At 34.6% G+C, this 15,134-nt stretch overlaps 1 protein-coding gene across 1 annotated transcript in view; it reads right to left on the bottom strand.

The window, feature by feature from the left end:
• Positions 1–6,440: 6,440 nt before the first annotated feature.
• The window catches only part of LOC121856529 (neuronal acetylcholine receptor subunit alpha-7-like), an 84,585-nt gene continuing 75,891 nt past the window's right edge, over positions 6,441–15,134 (bottom strand). Inside the window, exons 9-10 of the mRNA XM_042352125.1 lie at positions 14,256–14,365; positions 6,441–8,646 (exon numbers count right to left, since the gene is read on the bottom strand). Of these exons, the coding sequence (XP_042208059.1) occupies positions 8,146–8,646; positions 14,256–14,365 (611 nt within the window). The 3' untranslated portion in view covers positions 6,441–8,145. The remainder of the gene's footprint in view (positions 8,647–14,255; positions 14,366–15,134) is intronic.

Consider the following 15,134-nt stretch of genomic DNA (forward strand, 5'->3'; position numbering starts at 1 on the left):
ATATATATATATATATATATATATATATATATATATATATATATTTACTTATAGTCTACACTAAGCTTATTCCAAAAACAAACCCTACTCTTACAGGTTAAAGCTATTGATGAAAAGAAATGACTTCAGACCATTGTTCCTCGGTATAAGAGTTTCATTAAATTTATTCTCTTTTCTCTTCATTCATAAAATAATGATTTCTGTCAAAGTAGAGCATGACGACGCATTCTTCCTGAGATGTCTTTCTAAGTCCTTCTACAGCGCTACGAGCTAAAACTGTCCAGATTCTCACTTAAATTATGTTTACGGGTCATCTTGGAGAGTAGGAGAGGTTGGTGTGATAAATGAGTGGAGAGAGAAGAAGAGGTGAGTGATACTAGATAAGTTAGGAGAGAGGTAAGGAAAGATGAACAAGAAGGAGGAGGGGAGAGAGAGGGATAAAAATAGTTAAGAAGGGAGATAGATAGATAGAGAACTAGGGAAAAAAGCGAAAAAATAACGGTAGAGAGAGATAGAGAGGAACAATAAAGGACGAGGGATAAATAGATATACCAAAAGAGCGAGAACTAAGCAGAAAGAGAGAAAAAGAAAAAGTAAGAAAGATAAATAAAGACATAAAGGAAAACACAAAAATAGGAAGACATTTATGGCCTAATTGAAAAACACGAAAAGCAAAAGTAGAAAACAAGCTCTTTAACACGAGAGAGAGAGAGAGAGAGAGAGAGAGAGAGAGAGAGAGAGAGAGAGAGAGCGTACAAACAAGGAATAGAGAATAAAATATAAACAAGAAGGAGAAGGAGAAGGGGAGAGAAGGCTGTCATGAGTCAAAACCTTAAGGTTAAGATTTAGTAAATTTCTACATCAATGTTATTATTATTATTATTATTATTATTATTATTATTATTATTATTATTATTATTGTTATTATTATTAGTATTATTATTATTGTCTAAACTTGAGCGTAGTAGCTCGGATTATCATCTTTTGTTTTCTGTACATAGCTGTCAAACGAGGGCCCTCTTCACCTTGTGTTGGAAGCACGGAGCAGTAATTAAATATTTATAATAATTCAGTAACACATTCAATCTCTCTATTCACTAATTTGTGCACTGTGGATTAAAGCATCACACTAATAATTATTATCAACACACAAGCCTATTAGAAATGGATAGTGTTAGGTCATGAGAGGGAAATGGCTGGTTGTAAGAGTGACGATATGAGGGAATGATTCTCTTCCTTCTAATGTTATATTATATATTTTCATCTAAATCACTTTCTTTTCTTTTTAATTTTCTCTCACACGTTATAAGTTCTTCTATCTATCTACCTCACTCTCAGTAACGCTTAAGCATGAAGATGAGCAACGGTACCGTTGACAAGGTAGAAAATAAACTTTATTTTATGATTCTGTATAAATAGTGTATTTTTTATTTTATTTTTCTTAGGGATGGGACGAGGATAGGGCCTTTGTTTCACTTTCTCTGTGAAATGGGTGACAAAGTAATCCAAACTACACTAAAAAAGTAGTGAGATAATAATAATAATAATAATAATAATAATAATAATAATAATAATAATAATAATAATAATAATAATAGTAATAATAATAATAATAATAATAATAATAATAATAATAATAATAATAATAATAATAATAATAGTAATAATAATAATAATAATAGTAATAATAATAATAATAATAATAATAATAATAATAATAATAATAATAATAATAATAATAATAATAAATAATATTAATAATAATAGTAATAATAATAATAATAATAATAATAATAATAATAATAATAATAATAAAAGTAATAATAATAATAATAATAATAATAATAATAATAATAATAATAATAATAATAATAATAATAATAATAATAATAAAAATAACAATAATAATGTTAACAATAATAGTAAAAGTATAATAATTAATAATGATAAAAATACTAATTACAAAATATTATAATACATGCCTCTAATACGAATATGGTAATGAATCTAAAAAAATAATAATACTGGGATGATAAAGTGAAGGGAGTAGAGGCCTAGACATATGTATGACTGACGGTCTGGTAGGCGGGTCAGTCAGCTCTCGCCAATATAACTATCACTTGCACTCAGTAATCAAATAATCAAACTAAAAAACAAAAAGAAACTTGATTAGAGTACTGACACAAAAACAAAAGCTAAATAACAATGTACCACCAACACTTAATCTTTAGAAAGTTTATTACCATGAGGTGTAAATTGGAACCTCGTATAGGGGTATTTTTCTTCTTGTTATTTCTGACTTGCAAATGGACGGGAGCTGACTGATGATGTAATAACAGTAACACTAATTAAAGGGGGATGGTATTCTATGCATGGTACTTAATTATACTCTAGAGGAATATTACAGCACCGTTTATATTTATTTATTTATATGTTACAGTCCTTCCCGAGGTGCAATCACTAGCCCTGTCTATCCCATTCTCTCCTCTCTCACTCTTTCTCTCAACCACTCTCTATCTCTCGGTAAAGCAAAGGATTAATAAATATGCTAAGAGTTTCAGACGAACTCTTGGGCTCATTAATAGATTTTCTCTCATTCTCTCTCTCTCTCTCTCTCTCTCTCTCTCTCTCTCTCTCTCACCCTCTTCTTTGTTTTTTATTCTCTTGTATATTATTTATTTCTCTTGTTGTTAGTCTGACTATTGGATTTATCAGTTATTTATACTTAAGTGATGTGTCGAATGGTAACAATTAAACGAATCTAGGATAAGAATTTACCTGCCTGATACCTGTTAATTTGACATTTAATGATCCAGGTAACGTTTTTGTTAATTTTAGACGTATTTTATTTTAACCTTAGGATTAAACATATTATCTGGGTTTTGTTTACCTGTGCCTTATCAAAACTAAATTGATAACTGTATTTGATATTTGTCCAAGAATTTTTGTATTTTATTATGCTACGTATGATTATATAAGGGTATGATAATTATCTTTTTGGTTATTATATTTTTATGATCATTTGAAGCGTATGATTAGTGGAGGGGTAGTTAATGATTTTACAGTTTATAATCTATGACGAATTAAGGTATGATATTTTTTTTTTTAGTGTATCATAGTAAGTATGATTATTTGAAGGGGCTATTGAAATGTGTTTTGTTATGATGAATATTAAAGTACTTGGGATAATTTAAGGGGGATTATATTTTTTTTTAGTTTTTCAAATAAGTTTGATAATTGGAAATAAATAAAAATTATTTTTAATTTCTGAGTTATTTATGATTATTTAAGGATGATAACATATTCCTTCGTGTTTTGTTAAGATACGCATGTTACCGTAGTGATTTGTGTGGGTTTTTATTCAGGTATGATAATTGGAGAATAATATGATAATTTGAGGAGTATAATATTTTGAGTAATAGCTTATTCACCTACAGACGGTAACTTGGAGTGTATGACATTTATTTTTAGTTTATTAAGCTACGGATGATATCTGGAGTGTATGATAGGTATATCCTAATAATCCGGGGCTACAGACACACCTCAATTAATATAGTCAAGTGTGGACGATTTGAGGAGAGAGGAGATATCACATTCACACCCTCAAAATACTATAAAGGGTACCTACTCCCATAGCACTTGATATATATAGTCATGTATATATATATAATGTATATTCAACCCCCCACCTGTGATACACTTCAAGGACCCTCGGGTAGAATTAACATGACTGAGAGGCGAAACAAAGGTTTAACTCTGTACTCCCGTGATTGTCGAATGACACATCGATTACTTTAGCTTTCTATTCAGCCTAACTTATCGGAAGTAAAAATACTAATGAACGGCTACATGTGTCTAGCTTCTTGTTACTAAGATGGCGTATACAGACGAGCAAACTGAATGATGGGGTGGGGGGGGAAAGGATATGAAGGGCTTGAGGAGATATGAAGGGCTTGAGGAGAGGAACAGGAGGAAGGGAGAGGGATAGGGGAGTGGATCCTACATGTTTCAACGATACTCAACTATGTACAGTGTAACTTTGTACAGGATACTGAACATTATGCTCTACGGAAAGATTCATTAACCACCTAACTCTCTTGTAATTGTCTTATGAGCAAAAGGGGACAGTAATTGAAGCTATGCACCCTGTTGATCGCTTCCACCACCACCACCGCCGGTACCACACCTCCACCATCACCAACACCACCAGTATCACACCTCCTCCATCACTACCACCGTGCCTCCTTCACCACCAGTACTTTAACTCCATCAGCTTACCACCACTACCATACCTCTACCACTACCACCACTACCATACCTCTACCACTACCATCACTACCATATCTCTACCACTAACACCACTACCACCGATACTACCATTACCATACCTACTCACCCACAGCCAACACCATCAGTAATATAGCTCATCTCTCCCTCCTCCTTCCACGCCAAATGATCCTCCACCACCACACCGAGCCATCATCATCCTCTCGGGTAATAACTAATCTCATTGTTAGCTCACTCTGCCATAAGTCAACTGACTCCAAGTCAACTAACCCCCGACTGTCAGAGTCACGAATCCCTCGCGAGGATTAAGGGGAAAACTCACGGAAAAAATAACAACAGCGACAATCTCAATTTTGCAAGTGGAATTGTCATTACTTTACTGTTTCACTTACTTCTAACACATATAACATAAATATAGTCTGTCACTTTTGTAAGTAACATAAGTATATTGAAATAATTTTTGTTTGACGGAAATTAATGCCTTTTTATGTCGTAATTTTAGTTAATTATACTATACCACCTGCACCTGATAGTATGTCACCAGCGGTGAGGAAAATACTCACTCTTATCAGGCATAAAAGGAGTGGATTCCAAGAATCTAATTTGATTGATCATTATTGTTATTGTCGAAGGAAACTAAGTTATTTATCATTAATATTATTGTCAGAAATAAACTATTTTTTTCTCTAAATGTGTTACTTCAGACATACCCTCAACCATCTCAGCCTCAGATAACAGCTGTCTCGGTGGGAGTCGAACTGGTGTGCGTGAGTAGTCGATTATCTTGGACCGAAGCGAATGTTCTGCAGCAGTGTACGTATGGATCTTCCGATGAGCTCCGATACCAGCGTTGTATATTATCAGTATAGTGACAGTTAACGGCACCTCCTGCTGCTATACCCACTGACCATCTCGAAAGATAAATAATGGCGACAATATAATGAACTCAGGTGTTGGCCACAGCTCTGAAGCGGAGGGAAGGAACTCTCATAAATGTTCCTCTTATACGCAAGTTTCCTATCCTTGTGCCTTGTGTAGTGTCTTTTCCTGTTTTTAGTAGTATATTTCTCGTTATAACTGAAGCCATTAAGTAATTTTGATGATTATAGTGGCAGGTTTTAACTCATATCATGGTGTTTATTCTACACGCGTAGTGAAAGATAAGTTGTTATTCTTCTCAGGTTCTATTATATAAGATCTTCTTGTGTAGATTTTCCTTTATATTTTTTTTAGAAAATCTCAAAAACGAAAAGAACCTTAACCTAACCCAACCTAATGATCTTAATTTATATAACCTAACATTATTAGAATATATACTAATTAAGTTACGTAAGTTAAGTTGGTTGGTATTTTTTCTGATGACTAAATTAAACCCCTCGGCCCAGAGATTCATAATAACAGGACTTATAACCGAATCCGTTTGATAGATTAACGAACTGGGACGAATATTCCATTATTACCTACAACGAACTTCTATTTATCTTCCTTCTTAAAACCAACACAGATCGGAGGAATGCAAGTCTCCATACTGTAACATAGAGCTCTTAACTTATTTGCATACCTGACCGAAATAAATCTACATAACGTGGTAACTACAGATAAGAGTACAGGAGTTAGTATAGTCAAGTGACCTGGTTGAGTAGCTGCTTATCTCCTGTGTGTGTGTGTGATAATTCTTGGGATGTTGTAGTGTGGCAGTGTCTAAGTGTGGTCATATCAAGATGGCTGGCAGCTGAGATACGACTATATTTTACTATATCTTTTTCAATGATAAGCGATAATCATTTCTTCATAAGCTTTTAAAGATTGTTATCAATACCTCTCACCAAGGGCTCGTGGGTCTGCCTCTCTCACACATAGAGTCACAGGCACTCTCTCTCTCTCTCTCTCTCTCTTCTTGTCAACACCATAGCCTCATGAATTGTCAAGGACACCACCATCATCACCACTAACTGTTCCGTCATCACTACGTACCTTTAACTGGTCCTTGATCATGATACACCACTGGCTCATTCATCACTGTTGACCAATGACTGTTCCATCATCACTGTATAGTTTATCATTATTTTATACTTCTAAATGCCCCCATCATTCTGCACCACTAAATGCCCCCCATCATTCTGCACCACTAAATGCCCCCCATCATTCTGCACCACTAATGCCCCCCATCATTCTTCGTCACCAACTGTCCCTCATCATTCTTCATCACTAACTGCCCATCATCATTCTACACCACTAACTGTCCCTCATCATTCTTCATCACTAACTGCCCATCATCATTCTACACCACTAACTGTCCCTCATCATTCTACACTACTAACTGCCCATTATCATTTGGTCATCACTGCACACCATAAACTAATCATCAACACTATACATCACTAACTGGTCCTTCACGCCACTAACCAGTCAATCATAATACACGCCACTAACCGGTCCACCTAACACACCACTAACCAATCCACCATAACACACGCCACTAACCGGTCCACCATAACACACACACCACGAACCAATCACATAACACACGCCACTAACCAGTCCACCATAACACACGCCACTAACCAATCCACCATAACACACGCCATTAACCGGTCCACCATAAATCACACCACTCACCGATCCACCATAACACACGCCACTAACCAGTCCACCATAACACACGCCATTAACCGGTCCACCATAACACACGCCACTAACCAGTCCACCATAACACACACCACTCACCGATCCACCATAACACACGCCACTAACCAGTCCACCATAACACACGCCACTAACCAGTCCACCATAACACACGCCACTAACCGGTCCACCATAACACACGCCACTAACCGGTCCACCATAACACACATAAGGGTATATTTAGAGCAATGTTTGGATCACAGGTATGCAGTTACATATAATTTTTTATTTGTTTTTGTGTATATTTATAAGCGACTTATCTCGAAATTAATTAACCTATCCTCCAGTCATCTAACCGAGCACTGTTTTTATTTTCTTTATTGGTAATTCTTTCCTATACGTCGAATTAATCAAAATACAAAATTCCGTATGAAAGAAAAATTCTCCCGACTAGACAAACACTTCAAAAGAAACTTATAATAATGATATGCTCTCTCGTCTCCTCATTATATTATCATTTTTTTAAGTATTATCGTTTATAATTAATTATGTTCTTTGGGGGTTAATTAATCTATGGATGACAGCAGGTATATTCAGTTAGGTGGTGACACATCATCTCAAGTGGTGCTCGTTCTTTACACCTTCAGGCAGGTTTCTCAATTACTCTGTATATCTAAATTAGTCACTTTCGTGGACTATTGCTCACAGTAAAGACAAACTCAGTTATCTAAATCCCCCTCAGTTAACCTAACATAAAATGATAATGTGACTCCAGGAATCTAATATACTCTCGCTGGTCTATATTATTATACTTTAACGATATTCTCACCTGATATATTCCTATCCAAGCTCTTGATATGGTGGGATATATTTCGTGTCTCAAATATACTGTAGGAGTAACAGCCAAACAAATGTAGCAACAAATATGTCATTGGCTCCTCAGAACATGCAAAAAATATATTCATCGATTTCTTGTTTCCATTTGATAGTTTTCAATGGAAATTAACTCAAAGATGTTAATACTGTTTAAAATTTCATATGATATTTCACTGCCTGTAAGCTACTGTGTATGTGAAAAACTATTATTAAGTGTTCATTCAAGGCAATATGTATTCTGATTTGACTAATGTCTTTGGCTTCGTATCAAAATTATTTTATTCCCTAATTAGAAAAATCATATTTCCTAAAACGATTTATATCTCAACATTACTTTTTTCTTAGTACGTCTTATCCCTACGAGATGATGATATGTGGCGCCGAGAGGATGACGACGATGGTGGAGATGATGGTGTAGGTTGTGAAGGTGATGAGGCAGAAGCGGTCCACCACCATGGCTGCGAATTTCCAGTCTACAACGATCTCGTTCACCTCGTCCTCGTTCCTCATCTGCCCAGTGATGTACCTTAACTCTCGCAGGATACTCTGGAGTTCCCGCGTGTTGTTGAAGCAGAAGGAGGAGTGTGGGGTAATAATAGGTCCTCCCTCCTCGTAGGACCTGCCTACGAGGCGAGGATAACCCCCATTGTGAGAGGGTGTGCCTGTCCCCATTGCCTGGATCTGTCGGATGTCGTCGTCTATATCCAGGACATTGGCCAGGAGGGACTTAGACGAGCGCTCCTTCAGTTCCAGCTCTCGCATCTTGTTGGTCATCATGATGGTCTTACGGGTGATCTTCTTGCCTGGGCGGTTCATGCGGAGTATCCAAGGTAGCCACTGGAGCAACACACACCGAATCTGCCGGAGAAAAGAACCAACAATCGAGTGTCAATACTGGCGGTAATAATGAACTGATCCTCGGGCTGTGGTTACCTGTGTCTCCGGGCCTCTGAAACAAATTAAAAACAAATACTAATGATTTATATTTACAATAAAATACTAATTTCTATTATCTATTATATTTTTTTAGCTACAAAGTAAAAAAGTCCATTCAGAATTTGCTGTGAAATCTAAGTAAGGTGAACTACATTATGAAAATTACTATTAATTCCTAGAAAAAACATGAAACTTATCTATTAAAAAGTATATCCAGAATAACATACAGTTTACGGTCTAAGAAAAAGAGCAACAGAATGTCTAAAAATATTTCATGTATATGTGTCAAAGAATAACAGGCCTTACATCTTCAGTGTTACTACTTTGCGGCGAAAGTTTATGCCGACGAAATGATTGATAACTGACGTATACATACATTACCTGTTATAGGGATTACTTAACGATACTAAACTCGTTGGTCGGTACAAAGTTACTACTAAAGGTGAAGCAATAATCCCCTTCAAAACACAGTAGGTCCAAGCGACTATACGACAGGACCATGTTGGCAAAAAATTCGGATTATCAAGAACAGTTTTTCATTGTTATGTTGTTTATGGTTCTCGGAAACACGGGCGGACGAAAGGCGAAAATTTAAATAAATAAATGAATAATTAAATAAATAAATAAATAAATAAATAAATATGGTCAACAATAACGACTACAGGTTCTAAGTACAAACTCTACAATTTTAATATACTTTATATAAAGTTTACTTAGTTATACAAATTAGAACACAACAACAATGGTACAATGTTGTCGCCCGATGTTACATAATTATATACCTTGTGTTTGTCTACTTTACCGTACAGTACTGTTTATATTCTTCATAGTTATATAAATCATCATCATCATTAACATATTCACCATTGAGCTTTCCCCCTGCAATACCTTCTAAATGTAAAAAGAAAAGTTAAATGAATACTACCACGTTCCCAGCTTCATAAATCCGTCCCTGAAATAATAAATACAATATAATCTTTAAATCACTTTTTTTTCTATCCCCGACGTATGACCTTTACAAGAGGCTACAATCAATGTATTTAGACGTGAAACAGTGGCAACAAACTCTCAGCAACCTCGGCTTCCAGATGCTGTGAATCTTTTACTACTCTCCTGCCAAACGAGTCATTCCTTTACCAACTAAAACTGCTGGTCTCTCATCTAATTCCTTTATTAGAGCGTAAAAGGCGATAATTACATTCATCTTGATAACAATGATACTAACTTGGATATCATTAAGAATAAAGATGTATGATTAAGCTTGATCAGATACATAACCGTACCTCTATTCTGGTCTCTATTTAAACACTACTCAACAAGACACGGAAACACTGACTCATATAGTGAATCAGTTCTTACGCTGACTCCATCAACACAACCAACGTAATAGAGGCGTCGTGAATAATATTAACTCCCGGTAAATTATATACAAACACCGCACACTCCTATGATTCCGGAAAAAAAAATATTATAAACCTTTGGTCAATTTATTCCCTGGATGCCATATAATACCTTGTTGAGATGAAGGTAGACATTGGTCGTCACTACACACCTCTCATCTACAAAAAAAATAAAATATCATCGACTAACGAAGAAATTACTGTTTTAGTTTAGTTTACGTTTTAAAGGTTATAGTTTATCTTAGATTTGGGATGAAGGAGCTTAAAAAAGTAGTAATTATAGATACAGAAGTATTTAAGACCCGGTACAGTACATTATGGATGGGAGGTGTTTATGATGACTTTATGTTTACACACACATACACACACACACACACACACACACACACACACACACACACACACACACACACACACACACACGTAATCTAGCTTTCATCAAAGATTTTCGAACAACAACAAAAGCGAAGCAGACCAATAATGTAGAGCACCAAAGACATATAAGCACTGGGTGGCTGAGACCTAACACTGGTATTGATAAAGGAAAGGAAAACCTGAGCAACATTTTCTTCAGTGGTGCAGTATTTATCTTTGTGTGTCAAGGGTAATTAAAGGTCAAGTATCCCCCACAGGTCATGAAGGCACCAAGGTTACAGCGTGAAGAGTTTTCCTATACATTAATCAGGATATGGTTTTTCAATGACGAACGTAGAGTATATTGATGTAAAGGGATGATGATAGTAGACCTATAAGACTGATAGTGTCTAGTAAAAATATTATGGCCTAAATACAATATAATGCTGACTGGGTCTTATCTCATGTGGACCATCAATAAAATTAATTCACAGTATGGCCAAAAAAAAATCACACATTTATCAAAGGTGCTTCATGACCTGTAGGAGACATATTTATATTCCTGGAGGTAACTGTAAGCTGTGTCTGGAGTGGTCAAGAAGCAAACCCTCATTCACTGTCCATCGTGATGTATAATATCTCATAGAAGCTAACTCTCTCTTACTCTCTCACATTAGTAGAGCAAATGCCTAACATCAAAACAATACCTTCTCACCCACCATATACTCCCCTACTCAAAGAAACACAGTGAATAACAACACCTGAAATGAATAATAACTTTTACTCCATCCCTACATTAATCACCATTGAAGACCTCTCAAAATAATCTAACTCTCTCCCATAGTTCCCTGAGGATTTTATAATCATGTCCTTTGTGTTATACGAATGCACAGTTTATGGACCCCAGAAGATGTCGTAAGTTCTAACAGCTGTGTAATGTATTCATCCTTAATGGTTGTAATTCTGTCTCTAGCTCCACCTCGGACACCTATGCTCGAGTAAATCCTTCACCATGTGGGAGTCAACACATTTAAGGCTTAATTGCGTCCCATTACTCAAACCTCTCAAGTCACTTCCATGTCTCCTTACACAACTCTACCTGCCTCGATTACTTTCTATATGTCAGTCTAATAATTAAGTGAAAATACTTAAACTAATCCCTACCATTCAGTTCTCCCAACTCTTAAACTAACCTAACACATGGACTGTTCCTCTTAAGTAAAAACATAACAGTTCACGCCCATAGTCTTACTTCTTCCAACCATCCAAACCTTCTTTCTTATTTCTAAAACAATTTATCTATTAGGTAAAACACTTTTATAAAACAACCAATGAAACCTAATGGAAACCTTTCTAATACAGTGACAAAGATTCATACCACAGACTAGTTATATTTTCATCACACATACACCACCCGCCCTTGTCATGGGTGTTCAGGGCTCATATATAAGGCCAAATGCCTCCAAGTCATAACAAACTCTACACGTGTCCAGGGAGACTTCATACAAACAGAAACATTAGTCATTCACTTTACTATATTTACCATCATTGCTGTTGTTGTTATTTGATTGTTGGTGTTGTTATTGTTAATGTTACTGTTTTTGTTTGTTGTGGTTTAATTGTTTTATTATTATTAGTGTTAGTGTTATTATTATTATTATTTTTATTGATACTATTATTATTATCATTATCATTATTATTATTATTATTATTATTATTATTATTATTATTATTATTATTATTATTATTATTATTATTATTATTATTATTATTATTATCATTATTATTATTATTATTATTATTATTATTATTATTATTATTATTATTATTATTATTATTATTTATTATTATTATTATTATTATTATTATTATTATTATTATTATTATTATTATTATTATTATTATTATTATTATTATTATTGTTTTATTTTATCATCATTGTTATTATTATTATTATTATTATTGTTATTATTATTATTATTATTATTATTATTATTATTTTATTATCATTGTTATTATTATTATTATCATTATTATTATTATTATTATTATTTATTATTATTATTATTATTATTATTATTATTATCATTATTATTATTATTATTATTATTATTATTATTATATTATTATTATTATTATTATTATTATTATTATTATTATTATTATTATTATTATTATTATTATTATTATCATTGAAAAATACTCTCAACAATATACTCATTATCCTTGTCATAAATTTCACATCACTAAGTTACGTAATATCAAAATACTGAATTGTTTATTATAGATACTGTTTTTATTACCAAATTAAATAGCACAATATTGTTTAGTAATTGAATGATTTGCTAATAAAGAAGTCTTACTAATACTGATATATTATTATTATTATTATTATTATTATTATTATTATTATTATTATTATTATTATTATTATTATTATTATTATTATTATTGCATCAGTATTTTCTATGGTTCCCTTGGTAAATGTTTTAAAATAATCATAATCATAAATATTGCTGTTAATATTATTATACTAATTGTGCGTCATTCATTACCCAACATGGACGATATCACGGCTCTATTCTTGTGATGACGTCATTGATAACGAAATAAAAGAATCGCTATCAGTTTCGTCCCAAGATTCTTGTGGCCTTCGTCGTTCTTATTTTTATCTATTCAACTTCTTCTTCCTCCTCCTCCTACTCCTCTACCTTATTCCTTCCTCGTCCCTCTCCTATCTCCCTCTTCAATGCAAATCTCTCTAGATTCTCTTTCCCTTCTCTCGGGTGTTGCTTGTAAGTGTGTGTGTGTGTGTGTGTGTGTGCGTGTGTGTGTGTGTGTGTGTGTGTGTGTATTAGCTGTGATGGCAGATGTAGTCATATGATTGTTGTAGCCATAACAGTAGTGGTAGTGGTGGGAGTAATAGTTGTAGTGGCAATAGTGGTAGTAATAGTGACAGTAGAAGTACTAGAAGCATTGGTATTAGTAGTGGTAGTAGTAGTTGCAATCGTAATGGTAGTAATAATTGTAATGGTTGCAGTGGTACTAGTGGTAGTAGTAAAAGTATTAGTGGTAGTGGTAATGGTATTAGTGGTAGTAATAATAGTGACAGTAGTAGTAGTAATAGGAGTAATAGTAGTAGTAGTGGTAGTAGTAGTAGTAGTAGTAGTAGTAGTAGTAGTAGTAGTAGAGCAGTAGTAGCAGCAGCAGCAGACAAGTAGTAGTAGTAGTAGTAGCAGCAGTAGTAAAAGTAGTAGTAGTAGCAGTAGACTAATAGTAAAAGTAGTAGTAGTAGTAGCAGCAGTAGTAATATTATTAGTAGTAGCAGCAGTAGTAATAGTTGTAGTAGTAGCAGCAGTAGTAAAAGTAGTAGTAGTGGCAGGAGTAGTAATAGTAGTAGTAGTAGTAGTAGTAGTAGACAAGGAAGGGCATGACCAAGGGAGCCAAAACAGTTTTTTAAATGTTAGGATGCGAAGGGTGAAGTAAGTATATTAATAAACTCAATATATGATTATAAATTGTATCTATAACATCTATAATATAATATATACATTGTGTCTTCACCATCCCAGCCATTAAGAAGGAAGGATCATTCTATCTGTGAGAAGACAAGAGAGGGGAGAGAGAACTGTGGCAGGCAGAGAGAAGAACAGTTTTAATGGGAGGAGGGAGTTATCTTTGCGGAGCGTGATGAGGAAGGCATCTTACCCATCTCGGCATCTTCAGCGCTTCGTATCGGGAGGAATCTTGTTTGGGTTGTCCTAGAGCTCCACTTACCCAGTTCGGCATGGCATGGGTGGTAGGCGTGCGGTGGTGGTAGTTGAGCACCACTACGGTCAGCACCACTGACGACGCTACCATGAACATGATGCAGTTGAAGTAGGTTGCTGCAAGATGGGGAATGGTAAGCATTAGTATAGTCTTGTCGTGGATGGCTGTCTAGGAGTCGTAACTTAATATTGTGGAATCTAAAAATAATCTTAATTTTAGTGGGTTTTGTTTGTTTTTTTCTTCTGATTTTAAGGTTTTAATTAATCTTATAAACGACGCTGTTTTAAATTAAGTTTTTTTTTTGTTTTTTAATTAACCCTACCATTGCGATTATTAATAAGGACAAGTAATTCACAAGTACTGAAGAATTATATGTCAAGTGTTTTAAAATAATTTGACACATACCATTTTTTTAAGACGTGGAAATCCAATGCAAGAAGGGGTAACATTAAAAAAAAAAATGATAAAGCAATCTTTTTTTTGGTTTGAGGAAATATTATTATCATTTTTGGTGTGCGTTTGTCTCCGAGGGTTGTAATAGACAAGAGGGATTAAGTGTATCAAGTCCTTCTGCTATTTTATATATATATATATATCTTCATGCAATGAGACATATGTACAAATCTCTCCCATGGTTCTTGAACTCCGAAAACTCCACCCATAGGCAAGATGGTGATGTGTGGTACTCGAAGGTTGTTCAGGTAATAGCTGGTAGTGTGGTGGAGGGAGGAGGAGGAGGAGGAGGAGGAAGAGGAAGAGGAAGAGGAGGAGGAGGAGGAGGAGGAGGAGGAGGAGGAGGAGGAGGAGGAGGAGGAGAAGGGGAGAAGGAGGAGGAGGAGGAATAAGAAGAGGGAAGAGGAGGAGAAGAGGAGGAGGAGGGGGAGG

Source organism: Homarus americanus, unplaced genomic scaffold, assembly GCF_018991925.1.
Source record: "Homarus americanus isolate GMGI-L3 unplaced genomic scaffold, GMGI_Hamer_2.0 scaffold41877, whole genome shotgun sequence".
Taxonomy (NCBI): Eukaryota; Metazoa; Arthropoda; class Malacostraca; order Decapoda; family Nephropidae; genus Homarus; species Homarus americanus.